Raw genomic sequence first — 16,305 nt, 5'->3', positions numbered from 1 at the left:
TAAGTCTCCACAAACACAGGAAAAAGGATCCCCACTTTTGATACAATGCCCATCAAATACAGCACAGCATTGATTTTAGCCTAGGAATTAAGGGACTCAGAAAGGATTCTCTGTAGTAGCCCACCAATAACAGATAAAATTCCCCTCGCTCTCTGGTCTCTTCTCCCTCTCCAGGGCCTGTACAGTTATAACAAACTTAAAGCACCAATCTAAGGTCCTGGATTCCCCTAAGAAGGGAAATCAAGTTGGGAATGCAAGAGAGACAACCCACTGAGTTTCTTTCACTTTTACCCTCAGGAACTCATACATTCAATTCTCCTTTAGAATATTAGCTTGAAGGTTTGGGCTTCCTTTGAAGCAAAATGCCTTTGGAACTGCTCAGAGAGGCAAGCCCCTTCTCCTTCAAATAATTCACAATTAAAACAGAGAGCAAAGTCTGGGGGGTTTTTTTGCTCTTCCATATCATGGCTTTAGTTACTGCCTGCTCTCCTCCCAGATCCGGAGGATTTGTACATAATCCTCTTTTCTCCCCAAGAGGCTGACACTGCCAAGGAATTCCCCTTTCTTGTTCTAGAAATGTGGCTCTTTGAACTCATAAACATGGGTTTGCTAGAGGGGCATCTCTCCATTATCTTGCATAAGGCAAAATTCTGGTATTTTGATCCCCCAAAACAGAGCTTGAGCTCCTTGTTGCTTTTCTCAGCTCTGCAGGCCACATGCAAAATCCTATTTTCTGTCTAAGAGGGTGACACTGTCCAGCAACTGCTTTTCTAAAACTCTCAAACTTGGGGAAAATGAATGGTTATACCAAGCCTTTCCAAGGCCAGAGGCAAAAACCTGGGCTTCACAAATTCTCTTCTCTGGGCTGTATTCATGAGAACATGACTCCTAGATATCTCTTCTCTGTGGGGGGCTACTAGTGGCTCCTCTTAGGGAGAGTTCCCTGACTCTAGATCCTCCAGATTTGCTATTTCCTCTGCTGATAATTTAGGATCTAATAGAAAAAGCTGTAACTCACCTTCATTTTTTTAAATATATGCTTAGCACAAGGGACATGGCTATCCCACAACATTCTGAGTCAACCAATTCATTGGCAATGGAGGTTCTCATAGTATTATGAACGGGTCAGATGAGCATTCACACAACTATGTTAATAACTCCTCTATTACATTTTTAAGTTTATTGAGGTCTCCAACTGTATTATATTTTATGTTTTCCCAGCTCATAATAGATACTTAAATATTTTTGTTGAATTGCCTTCAATATAGGCTTCAGTTGGGGCAGCTAGGTGACCCAGTGGATAAAGCACCGGTCCTGGATTCAGGAGGACCTGAGTTCAAATCCGGTCTCAGACACTTGACACTTACTAGCTGTGTGGCCCTGGGCAAGTCACTTAACCCCAATTGCCTCACCAAAAAATTTAAAAAAATATATAGGGGGCAGCTAGGTGGTGCAATGGATAAAGCACCGGCCCTGGATTCAGGAGTACCTGAGTTCAAATCTGGCCTCAGACACTTGACACTAGCTGTGTGACCCTGGGCAAATCACTTAACCCCACTGCCCTGCAAAAAAAAAAAAAAAAAGAAAGAAAGAAAGAAAAAAGGCTTCAGTTACAAAACATTTTACCTATATCATATTAATCTGAGGCTTTTACCAACCCTGAAACGTAGGTAGTTCAAATATTGTTCTTTAATTCCTATTTTGCAGTTGAGTAATCCAGTGCTCAAAAAAAGATTAAACTGTTTGTCTGAGGTCATGTGGCTAATAAGTGGAAGAGCTGTGACTTGGACCTAAGTCTTTTGATTCTGAGTCCACGATCTTCCATTACATCACAATTTATATAAGACTTTTCTCTCTGGCCAGACTGTAAGCCATGTCTTTGTATTCATTTGTATCCCTAATAATATTCAGGACTATGTAGAAGTTTGATCAGTGCTATCAAAATGAAAGAACAATGCAAAGTACATCAAATTTATTTTACAATATAATACGAACATTGCAAATCACTCACTGGATTTGCCTTGGGAATTTACCTGAGGAAATTCATTTTGCCTTTCTTGAATTTTAGCTTCCACAACTACAAAGGGTAATGTGTAATTAATCCCTTTCAACTTCATAAGGATATTGTGAGGAAATATGATAAAAGATGAGAAAGCACTGAATTTTTAGGGCAATAGCTGCAAGGTATCTGTTTGCTAAGCCCAGAGCACCAGCCCTTCCTTGATACCCTTCTTCCAAAATGGAGAGCAAAAATTCTTTTTTGTTGCTCATAGCATTTCCAAGTTGCCTCAGCCTATTCTGAACTTTAGTATTTCTGATATTCTTTTATTTTGTTTTTATTTTTTTGCAGGTCAATGAGGGTTAAGTGACTTGCCCAGGGTCACACAGCTATTAAGTGTCAAGAGCCTGAGGCCAGATTTGAACTCAGGTCCTCCTGAATCCAAGGCTGGTGCTTTTTATCCACTGCACCACCTTAGCTTCCCCTATTTCTGACATTCTTGCAAGACGAGGCAATGTTTTTGTTTTTGTTTTGCCGGGCAATGAGGGTTAAGTGACTCACCCAGGGTCACACAGCTAATAAGTGTCAAGTGTCTAAGGCCGGATTTGAAAGCAGGTCCTCCTGAATCCAGGGCCAGTGCTTTATCCACTGAGCCACCTAGCTGCCCCCCAAGCAATGTTTTTTTTTTTTAAATAGGCATTGTAAGTTACCAGCCCTTTCTTCCATCTTCTCTACTGTCCTTTAGAAATCTAAGTTGCTTGACAAATCCAATTGTATATTGGTTTTCTTAGACAACTCTTCCCATTCTGGGAAGAACTATAATTACATATTACTCAAAGGTGAGTGGAAAGAGACATATACAGTACATCTCATGGGGTTTTAGCACATTGCCAATGATGACTTGTATATGAGAAGCAGTATATAAGATGTTATTGAGAAATGGCATGGCCAGAAAAGAAGCTAGTTCTGTCATGTAGCAAAAACAAGAAGCGATAGATAGCCAACCAAAATATTAACCTCACATGCTCAAAGACCAAAGAAAAGTCAACAGGTCCTTTATGGGGGATTGATGGGAAGACAAAGACAAGAACTACACAGGCTAAGAAGTCATGGAAAAGTTGTGACCTACAATTGTGAAAGACTTGGCCACTTTGACCCAAGACAATGACCCAAAACAATTCCAAAGGACTCATGATGAAAAACTGTTATCCACCTCTAGAGAGAGAAGTGATGAACTCTGAGTACAAATTGAAGCATAATTTTCTCACTTAATTTTTCTTGCTTTTTCGGAAATATGGCTAATATGGAAATATATTTTATATGATTTCACATGTATGATCAACACATGCATGCCTTCTCAGTGGGTGGGAAGGAGAGAATTTGGAACTCAAAATTTAAAAATAATATTAAAAATAGGTAAAAATAAATTTAAGTGTGTGTGTATGTATGTATATTTTTTTTGTGTTGTGATCTGCCCAGGTTGGGTGAGTATCCAAAATGATGAAGCTTGGCATCCACCAAAACACTAGTAGTACTACTACAAGCACCATATTACTTGAATCTCATATTTTTGGTGGCCTCAGGCATGTGGTCCAAGGCTCTTTATAGTTGTACTTTTGGGGGTGGGGGTGGGGCAATGAAGGTTAAGTGACTTGCCCAGGGTCACACAGCTAATAAGTGTCAAGTGTCTGAAGCCGCATATGAATTTAGGTCCTTCTAAATTCAGGGCTGGTGCTTTATCCACTGCACCCCCTTGCTGTCCCTGTACCAATTATTTTTTGAGAAAAACTTAGGGGAATCTCTTCACAGGAGTGAAACCAGTGGTGTATTGGAGTCAGCTCCTACTGGCCTTGGGAACTGTTAGATATTCACTGTGAGCTTTTACGCCATGGAAATTGGCAAACACTAACAAATCAGTATTTAATTTATTGCTTTGTTGACTGTCTAGACTTAAGAAAGTGTGGAGAAAATGTTGATAATGAAGATAAAAGGGTGTTGTATGGATATTTATTTTTTCAGAGAGCTGATCATTAAAACATTTATAATAGCAAACTCCTCAATGAAACAGAATCTTCAAGGATTCTGAACTTTGCATAATTCCTAATCTAAAGAACTGTACTCACTGACCACCCTGGCACAATAATTACTCTATTACACTCATCAGAATTTTAAAGACTTTTCCATCCCTTGTCAAAAGATTGCTTCCTCTCAAAAGCCTTTCTCCATGTAAAGCTTACAACTGTCTCCAACACGTGCATATTTCCTGCTTTCCCTGTGTAAAGGTAAAAGCTAGAAAGCAGAGCCAGTAGCTTCAAACAAGTCAGAGATTTGTTCTTCTCCCTAGAGTCAAAATCTATTAAGTCATTTGTATGCTCTTGCTAATAATGGTAAGTCAAAAGCACTCAGGATCTCAGCTAATGACTTCTGGTGGCTCACCGCTAATAGCAAGTACAAAGATCACTCAGTTCTCAATATATCAGGCTGCAGATTCAATAACTATCATGACTGAACCCTGCAGTACCATGTCCTTTCTTTAAGAGCACGCGCACACACACACACACACACACACACACACACACACACACACACACACACACACACACACACACACACACACACACACAGCAAAATCACCAAAGGGCACACATGAAGCACACACAGAGAAAAATGCTGGGGATTATAACTTACCTGTTCGTTGAGCTGTATGACCTGGGTTTCTAAGTCTTTCTCAGATTTGGATGCTGTGCCACTGCTAGAAGGGGTCCTTTTCGCTGATGAGGGACGAGAAGGGGTAGATCCTGGTTTAGAAGCTGGACTAGATTTAGCAGCACCTGGAAACAAAAAAATAAACTATGAATAACTACAGCCAAGGAAACCCGGGCTGCCCAGAAAAGTGAAGCTAAATATATTAGCATAGATAGGGACTCAAACCCAAGTCTTTGGATTCCAGCAATCTTTCAGCCACCACAAAACCATGCTTCTGCCATGACTTTTTTTTTTTTAAATGATGAAAAAATTCTGTTAAGAGAGAATGCAAAAGACACTCCCAGCAACTCCCTTCTCTGCCCCTTTCGGGAATAATCTTACATGAAATTTTGTGTTGAGGCCTGCTATTTTGCTACTAAATAACTGTGCTTGGGCAGGTTGCTTAACTATTCTATGTCCTAGTTCCCTTTCCTAAGAACAGGGGAATAACATAACATTCACTTTTGCCTCGAGTGAAATAATAATAGATTTACAAGGACTAAATTCTTGGGAAGAAAGGAAATCCAAGATTCTGTGGTCAAAGTGACATATAATCTCTTTCAATTAATCTCATTAAAATACAGCTAGAAAGGACCTTGTCAAAAATTTTATCAGTAGCAAAACTCTAAAAAGTAAAATAATGTGCTTGAGAATCCAGACTAAATAGAATTTTCTTTTTTTTTGGGGGGGGGGGAGGCAGGGCAATGAGGGTTAAGTGACTTGCCCAAGGTCACACAGTTAGTATCAAGTGTCTGAGGCCAGATTTGAACTCAGGTCCTCTTAAATCCAGAGCTGGTGCTTTATCCACTGCGCCACCTAGCTGCCCCTAAATAAAACTTTCAAAAGGATTCTCAACAGCTATAGTTGTGCCTGGGTACAAACCAACAGATTTGTAATGGAATAGTTATTGTAGAGGAGAGAGTGCTAGACCACCTTGTACTAGTCGGGAAGACTTGGGTTCAAATCCTATAACTCCAAACTTAGTTGCTACTCAAGCACAGTCAAGTTCACTTTCCCTCTCTGACCTTCTGTTTCCTTATCTATAAAATGGGGGACCACAATGCCTGTAGTACCTACTTCACAGAGCATCTGTAAGGAACAAAGGAGACAATAATGAGTGTAATATACTTTGAAAACTTTAGAATGATATATAGATGTCAGCTATTATTATCATTGATTGCAGAGGAAAGCTTGCACAATTCTATTAGAGATTTTAGCATATAGGATAACCCAACTTAGTCTTTAGTTTATATACACTCGATGATGAGTCAGTCAACAAACATTCATTAAGTGCTTACTATGTGCCAGGCCCTGGGCTAAGCCCTGTAGAAAGACAAAAACAGTCCATGCCTTCTAGGAGCTCACATTCTAATGGGGGGGGGGGGGAGAGGAGGACAGATGGATAATATGCAAATAACCATGTCTATACAAGATGCATAGAATAAGTGAAAATTAATCCCAGAATGAGGGATTGGAGGTAGGGGGAAAAGAGAAAGAGGGGACCTGGGAAGGGCCCCCTGCAAAAGGAATAGATCATTTTCTGATAGAAATAATATTAGAAATGACAGACACTCTTAGATCAACCTGAAAATGCCTATTTAACCTATTACATACTGGACCTGTCAGTATTAATAATACTATGGAACCTAAACATTCTCTATAACATTTCTTTTTTTTTTTTTTTTTTTTTGCGGGGCAATGGTGACTTGCCCAGGGTCACACAGCTAGTAAGTGTTATAACATTTCTATATAGAAAAATGCACTTGAGATTCCACTGGAGGATTCTGGGAACAGATCTCTTGTCACTATAGCCCCAGTATGAGGAATAGGCAACCCCTTTCCCTTTAAACCACTGGAGGTAGCCATGACAGCTAATTAGAGGGTCCTGAGGAGTGGGATTGTAGCTGCAGTGGTCAGGATTAGAAGGAATGAGGAACTGACCTCAAATCAACTCCAGTGGCAAGAGATGGGGACAAGAGAAGCGAGATGGGGCCATTTCTAGTGGCAATGGGAAGGGGGAGAATGGAATAGAGGCGAACAGAAGAATAGGATCTGTTCTGCTTAACAGCGTCAAGGATGAAGGGCAGGAGTTCTGGACAAAGGGAAAGGGAGTGTGTGCTAGTGGCAAGAATTCCTTCAGGGAGATGTTTTGTCCAAAGGGGAGAGGATTAGCCATAGTGGAGGCAGTGACAGAGCAGAAGAGTCTCAGGGGCAGCAGTAGGGAAACAAAATTCTGCCTTAGAGGCATGTAGATATGGGACATTCATCTGTCTGGAATTTGTAAACTGAGTACTGCTTATGAAAAAAAAAAATTTCATCTGATGCCAAATAAGGGAATATCTTTAATTATCAAACTTTCTCCTTTTGTGTCCTTATTGAAGGTTAACTCAATTCACAAATTTATATATGTCTCAAGGGCATTTTGCCCCAGTGAAGATGTGAACAAAAATGATGCCAAATTATGGTATAGGAATGTAGTGGGATTCTATTGTCATGTAAGGAATTAAGAAAGAGATGATAGTTTCAGAGTAACCTGGGAAGGTATGGATGGTATGGACTGACATATAACCAGGAGAATAATTTATACTATATCATCCATAATGGAAAAATGAGCAAAGGTGCCTTCGCCAGAAATTAGGGCAGGTAGGAGGGTAGGCTGGGTTTAAGGGGAAAAATAATCGATATTAAGTAGAAAATTAGGAAATGAGGCAAAATAGTTAATTAGTTCTGCTTTCTCTTTCCTAAGCATACCAAAGAGGTGTACTATTCTTTACCTGAATTCCCAAAAAGGAGATTTTTTTAAAAAAGCACTTTTAGTTTCTTTAACATTCATTGCAAACATGAACCTTAGTCTTCCCAACACTTTTTTTTTTTTTTGGGTGGGGCAATGAGGGTTAAGTGACTACTTGCCCAGGGTCACACAGCTAGTTAAGTGTCAAGTGTCTGAGGCCTGATTTGAACTCAGGTCCTCCTGAATCCTGGACCGGTGCTTTATCCACTGCACCACCTAGCTGCCCCTTCCCAACGCTATTATTCTTACAGAACTTTGCCACTGTTCGGTGTTGGTGCTGCCTTCATTTTCTCCTCTCATCCGGATCCTTTTAAAACCCATGTATGCTAATGAGTTCCCTGAAAGACCATATTGGGCTCTCATTTTTCTCTTTCATTAGAGTCATTTGCAGACTCTAATTAAAATGACCAGAATTTTGTTGAGTTCCACCTATCCTTTTTGAGTTAATTTCCCTTTTAGAGCCAATCTCAGGTCGAGTTCCTACCTATCTTGTCTTTGGGCAAGCCAGGCATAGTTTCATGTCTGTATCTTAGACCTTGAAAGATATACAGAAGGATATACAGAAGGTTTAAATAGGATAGGAAGCACAATAACAAAATTCTGGAGGTAGAGGTAGAGTGGGCAGAACGCTAGACTTGGAATTAGGAGACCTGGGTTTGAATCATGTCTTTAGACACTCGCTAGCTTCCCCATTATGGGCAAATCACATAAACTATTAGCTCCTCAGTTTTCTAATAGGTAAAGTGAAGGTTACAATGCTTATCCTTCCTACCCTACAGGATTATCATAAGGAAAACACTTTGAAAACCTCAAAGTGCTATATGTGTGAATCATTTGTATTTTTATTATTACATATGTTTCTCACATTGTGTGAGATGTGTGAAAATAAAAAATCATGCCTGCCCCTTTCCCAGTCCTTGTCCCCTGTGAATAACTCTACTATGAATGACAATACTCCACTGTTTTCCCTACTTCACACTTCTTGTTTGCTGGTCTATCAGCTGTATCCCAGCCTCTTTTCCTTCCTTCCTCTTTTTACAGTTAGAAGCCTTCATTAGATATGTTCCATCCTTCATCCTCTCTCAGCCAAAAGTAACCTCTCTTCTGAACTCCACATCATGCTATGTATCACTTATGGCACTTTTTATCCTGTGATCATAGGCATGATATTCTATCTTGTCATGATAAGTTATTTTTGGATCCTTTATCTCCCTTACTAGGCCGTAAGGTCCTTGAGGGCGGTTACGCTGGCATTTTATTTCTCTTGTACCCTTCACAGCATCCAGTTGCATGCTTTGCATATAGCAGGTGCTCAGTAAATGCTTGCTATATGAATCAATGCCTAAACCTGGTACATCTTCACAGCCCAGTTTGACTGTTCAAGGCTGACTGATTTGCCCATGCTGGTGAGGTGACTGATGGAACTGTGGGTCTGATAAACAACAAATACTACAGAGCAATGCAAAGAGGCCAGGAACCACTCTGCATCATCTGCCCTTTGAATGAAAACTTTTAGCTTTATTTAGTCCTGAAAGTGCTTTTTAACATCAAGACAATTCTGTCCTTTTTATTTAGTGACCTATTTTCACAGAAAGAAAGCTCTTATGGGCAATTCAAGGAATATAGACAACCAACAGTGTCCAGTGAATATCTAAAAAAGCATAAAAACCCCACAGATATTTGAGTTCCTTACCCCATCACCCCTTCCCCATGAGGACACACATCTTAGCTTACTCTTCCTCCATGCATCCAAACTCATAGAAAATCCTTTCCAAGCATTACTTATACTGCATCTAAATAATATTGCAAATCTGGCCATGGTCAATTCAGAAACAGTCAGTTCTCAGGGGAAAAAAAGCTAGAAAGTGCCTGATCGACTTGCAACAATCAAAACCACCAATTCTCATAGTTAACACAGACAGAGTCTTAAAATGGTAGGGGGAATTTTGGCCAAGTGTGCCCAAACCTTAAAGCTGGAAGTACCAAAGAAATTATACAATGCATCTTTATGGGCTTTTTATACAGCAAGATGCATCAAAATATTTTCAGTGGGCATAATAGAACAGATAAAGGAAAGTAAGAAAAAGCAGACTACTTGCTATATGTAAATGCAAGGAGTGTATTACCTATCACTACTTTCCAACTACATGTTATTATGAGACATGCATGAAATAGCACCAGCTCCTACTTAACAGGCACTAGATTTAGGGAATGGCATATGAAAAGGTAGAGGAGAGATATGATATAACAAAAAAAGATTTTTTTTGGAACAGTTTTATAAAATTCAAGCACATATAATGTACAATTAAAATCAATTTTAAATTATTGAGAGAGCTTTGTGGTGTAATAGATATAGACGATTGGGTCTGGAATCAGGCCCTAAATTAAATCTCTAAATTCAAATCTGGTCTCAGATATTTTACTGGTTGTATGACCCTGGGTAAGTCACTTAACCTGTTGCCTCAGTTTCCTCAACTGTAAAATGGGACTAATATAACAGCACAAACCTCTCAGGGTTGTTGGAAGGATCAAATGAGATAATATTTGTAAAGTGTTCAGCACAGTACTTGCTAACTGTCATATTAGGAGGTGCAATATAAATGCTTATTTACTTCTCTGCCTCTATTATCCTTATTTGATTTTTAAATTAAGAGGGTGTTTTCAGTTTCCATGAAGTAGTTTTGACAGAAACCTAACAGCGATGGAATAAAAGGCTGCTAGAAACAGAAGCTCAAGGGTGGTGCTTTCTCCAGGCCACTACACATACATATAAGATAATATAGATTATTTAATGTTAATATACAATATATGATTATATTATAAATATATAATTATAGTGTACATTATATTGATATATTAACATGTTACATATAATATCTCATATATACATGTATATAACAATGTATGTCAGTTTGGTTCAGAAAGTACAGTCTTTATTCATTTTTTTTTTTTTTAGTGAGGCAATTGGGGTTAAGTGACTTGCCCAGGGTCACACAGCTAGTAAGTGTTAAGTGTCTGAGGCCTGATTTGAACTCAGTTACTCCTGAATCCAGGGCCAGTGCTCTATCCACTGCATCACCTAGCTGCCCCTATTCACTTTTTAAAAAAGAATAAATCTGATGACAGTAAATAAAGAGAACAGAACTGGTAAAAATCTGTGCATCTATTCTGAAGGTTTTAATGCTTTCATGGAGTTCAAACTAAAGGTACATTTCTTAAGAGGAGACCGAACTCTCAAATTTTCATAAGCTGTGATATGATATGAAAATAATTTCCCTGGACAGTTATCTCATAGCTAAAATATATAAAGAAGTATCAGGATTTAGAGAATGGAAAAAGAGACTTCCTTTCCTTTTTTAGTGTCATCATGTTTACTTGTGTGACTGAATAGGAGGTGGTAGATGTTCAAGGACATCCTAAGGACCTGGGGCTCCACTGTTGTCTTCAAAGCTTTACTTTCTTTCTTTCTTTCTTTTTTTTTTTTTTTTAGTGAGGCAATTGGGGTTAAGTGACTTGCCCAGGGTCACACAGCTAGTAAGTGTTAAGTGTCTGAGGCCGGATTTGAACTCAGGTACTCCTGACTCCAGGGCCGGTGCTCTATCCACTGCGCCATCTAGCTGCCCCCCGCTTTACTTTCTTTTAAAAAACAAACAAACAGGAACAAAACTAGCTACACCAAAGAAATGCACCGGTTATTATGAAACTACATAATCTCATTTCAAGGGCCTCAAGATGTTCTTCTACTTCATTCTGGCCAGGAATATTGCCAAGAAATTTCTAATTTTTCTACTTTAACAGTCACTTTTAGGCACTATCCCCTCCCTTGCCCTAAACCCCAGATCAATGTTATTTCCAATGCACATAAGAGTTGAACATTTTTAGTTCTGAGGCTAGAGCCAGCCTTCAATTTTATTTTTTTTTGTTTTTTTGTTTTTTGTTTTTTAGTGAGGCAATTGGGGTTAAGTGACTTGCCCAGGGTCACACAGCTAGTAAGTGTTAAGTGTCTGAGGCCAGATTTGAACTCAGGTACTCCTGACTCCAGGGCTGGTGCTCTATCTACTGCGCCACCTAGCTGCCCCGAGCCTTCAATTTTAAATGCCACTGAACTCATTTAAAGTGGCCTTCCAGACCCCAGAGTTCCCAACCGGCTGATTTCAGTTCTGTCCATGTCCATGGCTCTTCTCTGCCTAACACCAAAGTGAAAACCTCTCAAACTGACTTTTTAAAGAGGCTGCAGCTAGTCCGACTGTGATCACGTGACACAATCTGTTCTAGTGGCCATCAAGCATTTCAAGTTTTTTCCAAGTTGCATTTAAGGATATCCTGAAAAATAATATTTGTCATGTTTTATGACCAAACATTTTTCCTTTCTACCTCCGCCCTGAAGTTTTCCTATTTCCAAAAAGAAATTTCTGATGAACAGGAAAATGGATATGAATTACAGAGAAGTTCCTGTAATTCCCTTTCAGCATTAAATCTAAGTATGGCTTATTATGCTACATCTTCGAGTTGTAATTTTAATTATTGCCTTCCAGAATTTTGGTCTAAATAGCATTTCTAGGACTTCTTAAGCATAGTTCTGAAAACAAAGGACAGTCTGATTCATGGCCTTGTTAAGGCCAGAGCATCACTGAAGTTTATGTCAATTAGTAGCCTGCCTAACGTTTATGGAAAGTGCTGTTTTGCTCGTCTGAGGTCTACATGAATTCAGGATGATGGAGCAAATAAAAGCATTATATTCAGCTTCATCCTTCACGTCTAGTACTTTGACGAAATTTAGAAATTCCTCTCACATAATTTACATCATTTCTTCTGCCAGAATCATAAATAGAGGAGCTAAAAATATGACATTAATATTGTTGACAAGAACCACAAAAAAGAAGAAATCTGTTCAGTAAACAACAATCCTATCAGTTAGTTATTCATAGCTCTTTGCCCATTCTTGGGAGGTGCCCCGATTTTTCTGCATTGCACTTTGTTTCTCTAGGCAGTCAGGAAACCAGGGGTCATAATGGAAAGAAGGCCGGACTTGGAGTTGGGAACACTTGAGTTAAAATCTTGCCTCAGCTACTTATTAGAAATGTGATTCTGGGGGCAGCTAGGTGGCATAGTGGATAAAGCACCAGCCCTGGATTAAGAAGGACCTGAGTTCAAATCCAGCCTCAGACACTTGACACTTTCTAGCTGTGTGACCCTGGGCAAGTCACTTAACCCTCACTGCCCCACCAAAAAAAAAAAAAAAAAAGAAAAAGAAAAAGAAATGTGATTCTGAGCAAGCCAATTAGCCTCCATGAATCTCAAGTTTCCTTATCTGTAAAATGGAGATGATAATGCCACCCACCTCACAGGAATGTTGAGGATAAAATGAAATAACATCTGTAAACACTTGGAGAACGTGAAAGTGATATAGAAATGTGAACATTTATTGTGGCTATTATGATGGATTCACAGGGAACAAAATATATGCAGTCACAATGGTTTAGTAGAATACCGCCACACTCTATACCCACCAATGCTTTCACATCATGATTGTTTTCTAAGAAATAAAAAAAAAAGTTGTTAATGGACTGAGAATGAGTGGGTTTTTACAGCAAGAATGGAGACCTTCCCAGTCTCTTGTATTCACTGAGCTGATACCAAATAAATGGTTTTTCCTGAATTTTTATGTCACTTGTGTTAGGTCTAGTGGCTACAAGAGGCAAGAGATTAAGTCACTGAAATGTATCTGAAATTGTTCTGTAAAATTTGGTAATCCTGATGACTACAAATAAAATAATTTTTGAAATGTTCATTTTGTTCCAATATCAAAGATACCTTTGATATTGGATAATTTCATTTTGTTGCATTTCACGTGGTTTCAAAATGCCTTCATAGTACTCTAAGTACATACTTAGATCTCCTAGCACTTCATACTCTTATCAGTCAAGATGACCTGGGTTCAAATTCAGCCTCTGATATATGGGGACCTTTTCAGGTCCTCAGACAAATCTCTAAGATTCTAAGTTGCTGGGAAGATGAGGACATCTACATTGATAGGAGTTTACTCATTTGAAAAGTTTTCCTCATGTCTTCCCTATACAAATAAAGTCCTGGGTCCAGTTCCATTCCATTTCGATCACTCCTACTGTGGTATAATTCATGCTTCTTTAGGGGAAGGAAGGGACTAGATTTTATTTATGTCTGTGGTTCCTCCAAAGCTCAGCACAGTTAAATACATGGAATTGACTCGATAAATGTTTGTTCCATCAGCTCTTCTCTCGCTGGACTCTCCTTCCTCTCCCTCCTGATTCTGGGACTAGCTGTAGTTTGTAGGCACTCTTTCCCAACCAAAATCTTTTTAAGAACAATTCCTGAAAAAAAATTCACAGGAAGGTGGGTTAGCGGTACCAAACCTGGAGCTTTACTATAAAGCGGCAGTCATCAAAACTATCTGGTACTGGCTAAAAAATAGAGTGGTAGATCAATGGAATAGGCTAGGCTCAGGAAATGCAGTAGTAAATGACACTAGTAATGTAGTGTTTGATAAACCCAAAGACTCCAGCTTCTGGGATAGGAACTCAGTATTTGACAAAAACTGCTGGGAAAACTGGAAGATAGTATGGCAGAAATTAGGCTTAGACCAACATCTTACACCTTATACTAAAATAAGGTCAAAATGGATACATGATTTAGACATAAGAGGTGATACCATAGGTAAATTAGGAGAGAAAGGAATAGTGTACCTATCAGATCTTTGGAAAGGAGAACAGTTTTTGACCAAACATGAGATAGAGTATATTATAAAATGCAAAGTGGATGATTTTGATTATATTAAATTAAAAAATTTTTGTACAAACAGAAGCAATGCATCCAAAATTAGAAGGGAGGCAGAAAGCTGGGAAACAATTTTTGAGGCCAGTGCTTCTGATAAAGGCCTCATCTCTAAAATATACAGGGAATTAAATCAAATTTATAAGAATCCAAGTCATTCCCCAATTGAGAAATGGTCAAAGGATATGAACAGGCAGTTTTCTGATGAAGAAACCAAAGCTATCTATTCCCATATGAAAAAATGCTCTAAATCTCTAATGATTAGAGAGATGCAAATTAAAACAACTCTGAGGTACCACCTGACACCTATCAGATTGGCTAAAATGACAAAAAAGGAAGATAATAAATGTTGGAGAGGCTGTGGGAAAATTGGAACACTAATGCATTGTTGGTGGAGCTGTGAGCTGATCCAACCATTCTGGAGAGCAATTTGGAATTATGCCCAAAGGGCGATAAAGCTGTGCATACCCTTTGACCCAGCAATCCCACTTTTAGGTCTTTTGCCCAAAGAAATCATGGAAGGGGGAAAGGGACCCACATGTACAAAAATATTTATAGCTGCTCTTTACGTGGTAGCAAGGAATTGGAAGTTGAGGGGGTGCCCATCAATTGGGGAATGGCTGGACAAGTTGTGGTATATGAATACAATGGAATACTATTGTGCTGTAAGAAATGATGAGCAGGAAGAGTTCAGAGAAACCTGGAGGGTCTTACGTGAGCTGATGATGAGTGAGATGAGCAGAACCAGAAGAACATTGTACACAGTATCATCAACATTGAGTGTTGACCTACTGTGATGGACTATATTCTTCTCACCAATGCAATGGTACAGAAGAGTTCCAGGGAACTCATGATAGAAGAGGATCTCCAAATCCAAGAAAAAAAAGAAAGAAAGAACTGTGGAGTATAGATGCTGATTGAACCATATTATTTCTTTTGTTTTGGGTGCTGTTGTTTTTTTTTTTCTATTTTGAGGTTTTGCATCACTGCTCTGATTCTTTCTCTTGTAACAGGATTAATGCAGAAATAGGATTAATGTTATTATGTGTATATATATGTGTGTGTATATATATATCTATATGTATAGATATATATAGATATAACCTATATCAGATTACCTGCTGTCTAGGGGAGGGGGGAGGGAGGGGCGGGAGGGAGGGAGAAAAATCTGAAATTGTAAAGCATGTATAAACAAAAGTTGAGAACTATCTTTACATGTAACGGAAAAAAAAAATAAACTATCTCATAATGTAAACCTAAAAAAAAAAAAAAAAAAAAAAAAAAAAAAAAAAAAAAAAAGAACAATTCCTGTATAGCACTTTCAGCAGAGGCAATGCTGTAAAAACCTTGTTTATTTGCTGCTTGGTGGGATCTACCTTCTGTAACTGAGAAAAACAAGCAACTCTTGTCCTAAGAGCTCTGAATTCAGGAGCTATGGGTTGCTATTAGAATGAGCCAAGTTGTCACAGCTTAATACTCTGAAGCAAGGTTGCTAGTAGCTTGCTGAAACCTCTCTATTTAAGGATAGGAGAAGAAAAAGCAGACAATGTTGATACTGCCTGGAAAGGCCCTTGGTTTTCAGCTGCATTATGAGGTTGGGGAGGAAAGATCAACTTGTCTTACTAAAGGAACATCCATTCTGTTCCTGTCTAGAATAGTGTATCTTACAAAGTGGCTCTCTGAAATTCTCATGCAGGAGAAGGAGAGGTTGGGCAGAAAAGCCTTGTATCCAAAGAGTCAGTCTGTTTTACTAATATTTTTTAATACAAAAAAAAAAGAGTATGCTTATTATTATAATTCTGGTGACTAAAGCTTGGCCCAAATTTTGTGACTTTTGGGAAGCCCTGAATTTTGTAAAAGGCCCAAATGATCAAGTCTCTCACTTTAAATTTTGTAGTAAGAAAGGATCATTTATCTGATCCGGAATAAGCATAATAGTCCTTTTGGCTTGTAAAAAGTG

General features: G+C 38.8%; 1 protein-coding gene across 2 annotated transcripts in view; it reads right to left on the bottom strand.

The window, feature by feature from the left end:
* Positions 1–16,305, bottom strand: part of MAPRE2 (microtubule associated protein RP/EB family member 2) — a 221,565-nt gene that overhangs the window by 19,769 nt on the left and 185,491 nt on the right. For both annotated transcript variants that reach the window (XM_044003190.1, XM_044003188.1), the window contains one exon: positions 4,688–4,830. In XM_044003190.1, the coding sequence (XP_043859125.1) occupies positions 4,688–4,830 (143 nt within the window). The remainder of the gene's footprint in view (positions 1–4,687; positions 4,831–16,305) is intronic.

This window comes from Dromiciops gliroides, chromosome 1, assembly GCF_019393635.1.
Source record: "Dromiciops gliroides isolate mDroGli1 chromosome 1, mDroGli1.pri, whole genome shotgun sequence".
Taxonomy (NCBI): Eukaryota; Metazoa; Chordata; class Mammalia; order Microbiotheria; family Microbiotheriidae; genus Dromiciops; species Dromiciops gliroides.
Note: the sequence above shows the minus strand (reverse complement) of the source record. Positions and strands in the feature narration are given on the sequence as shown.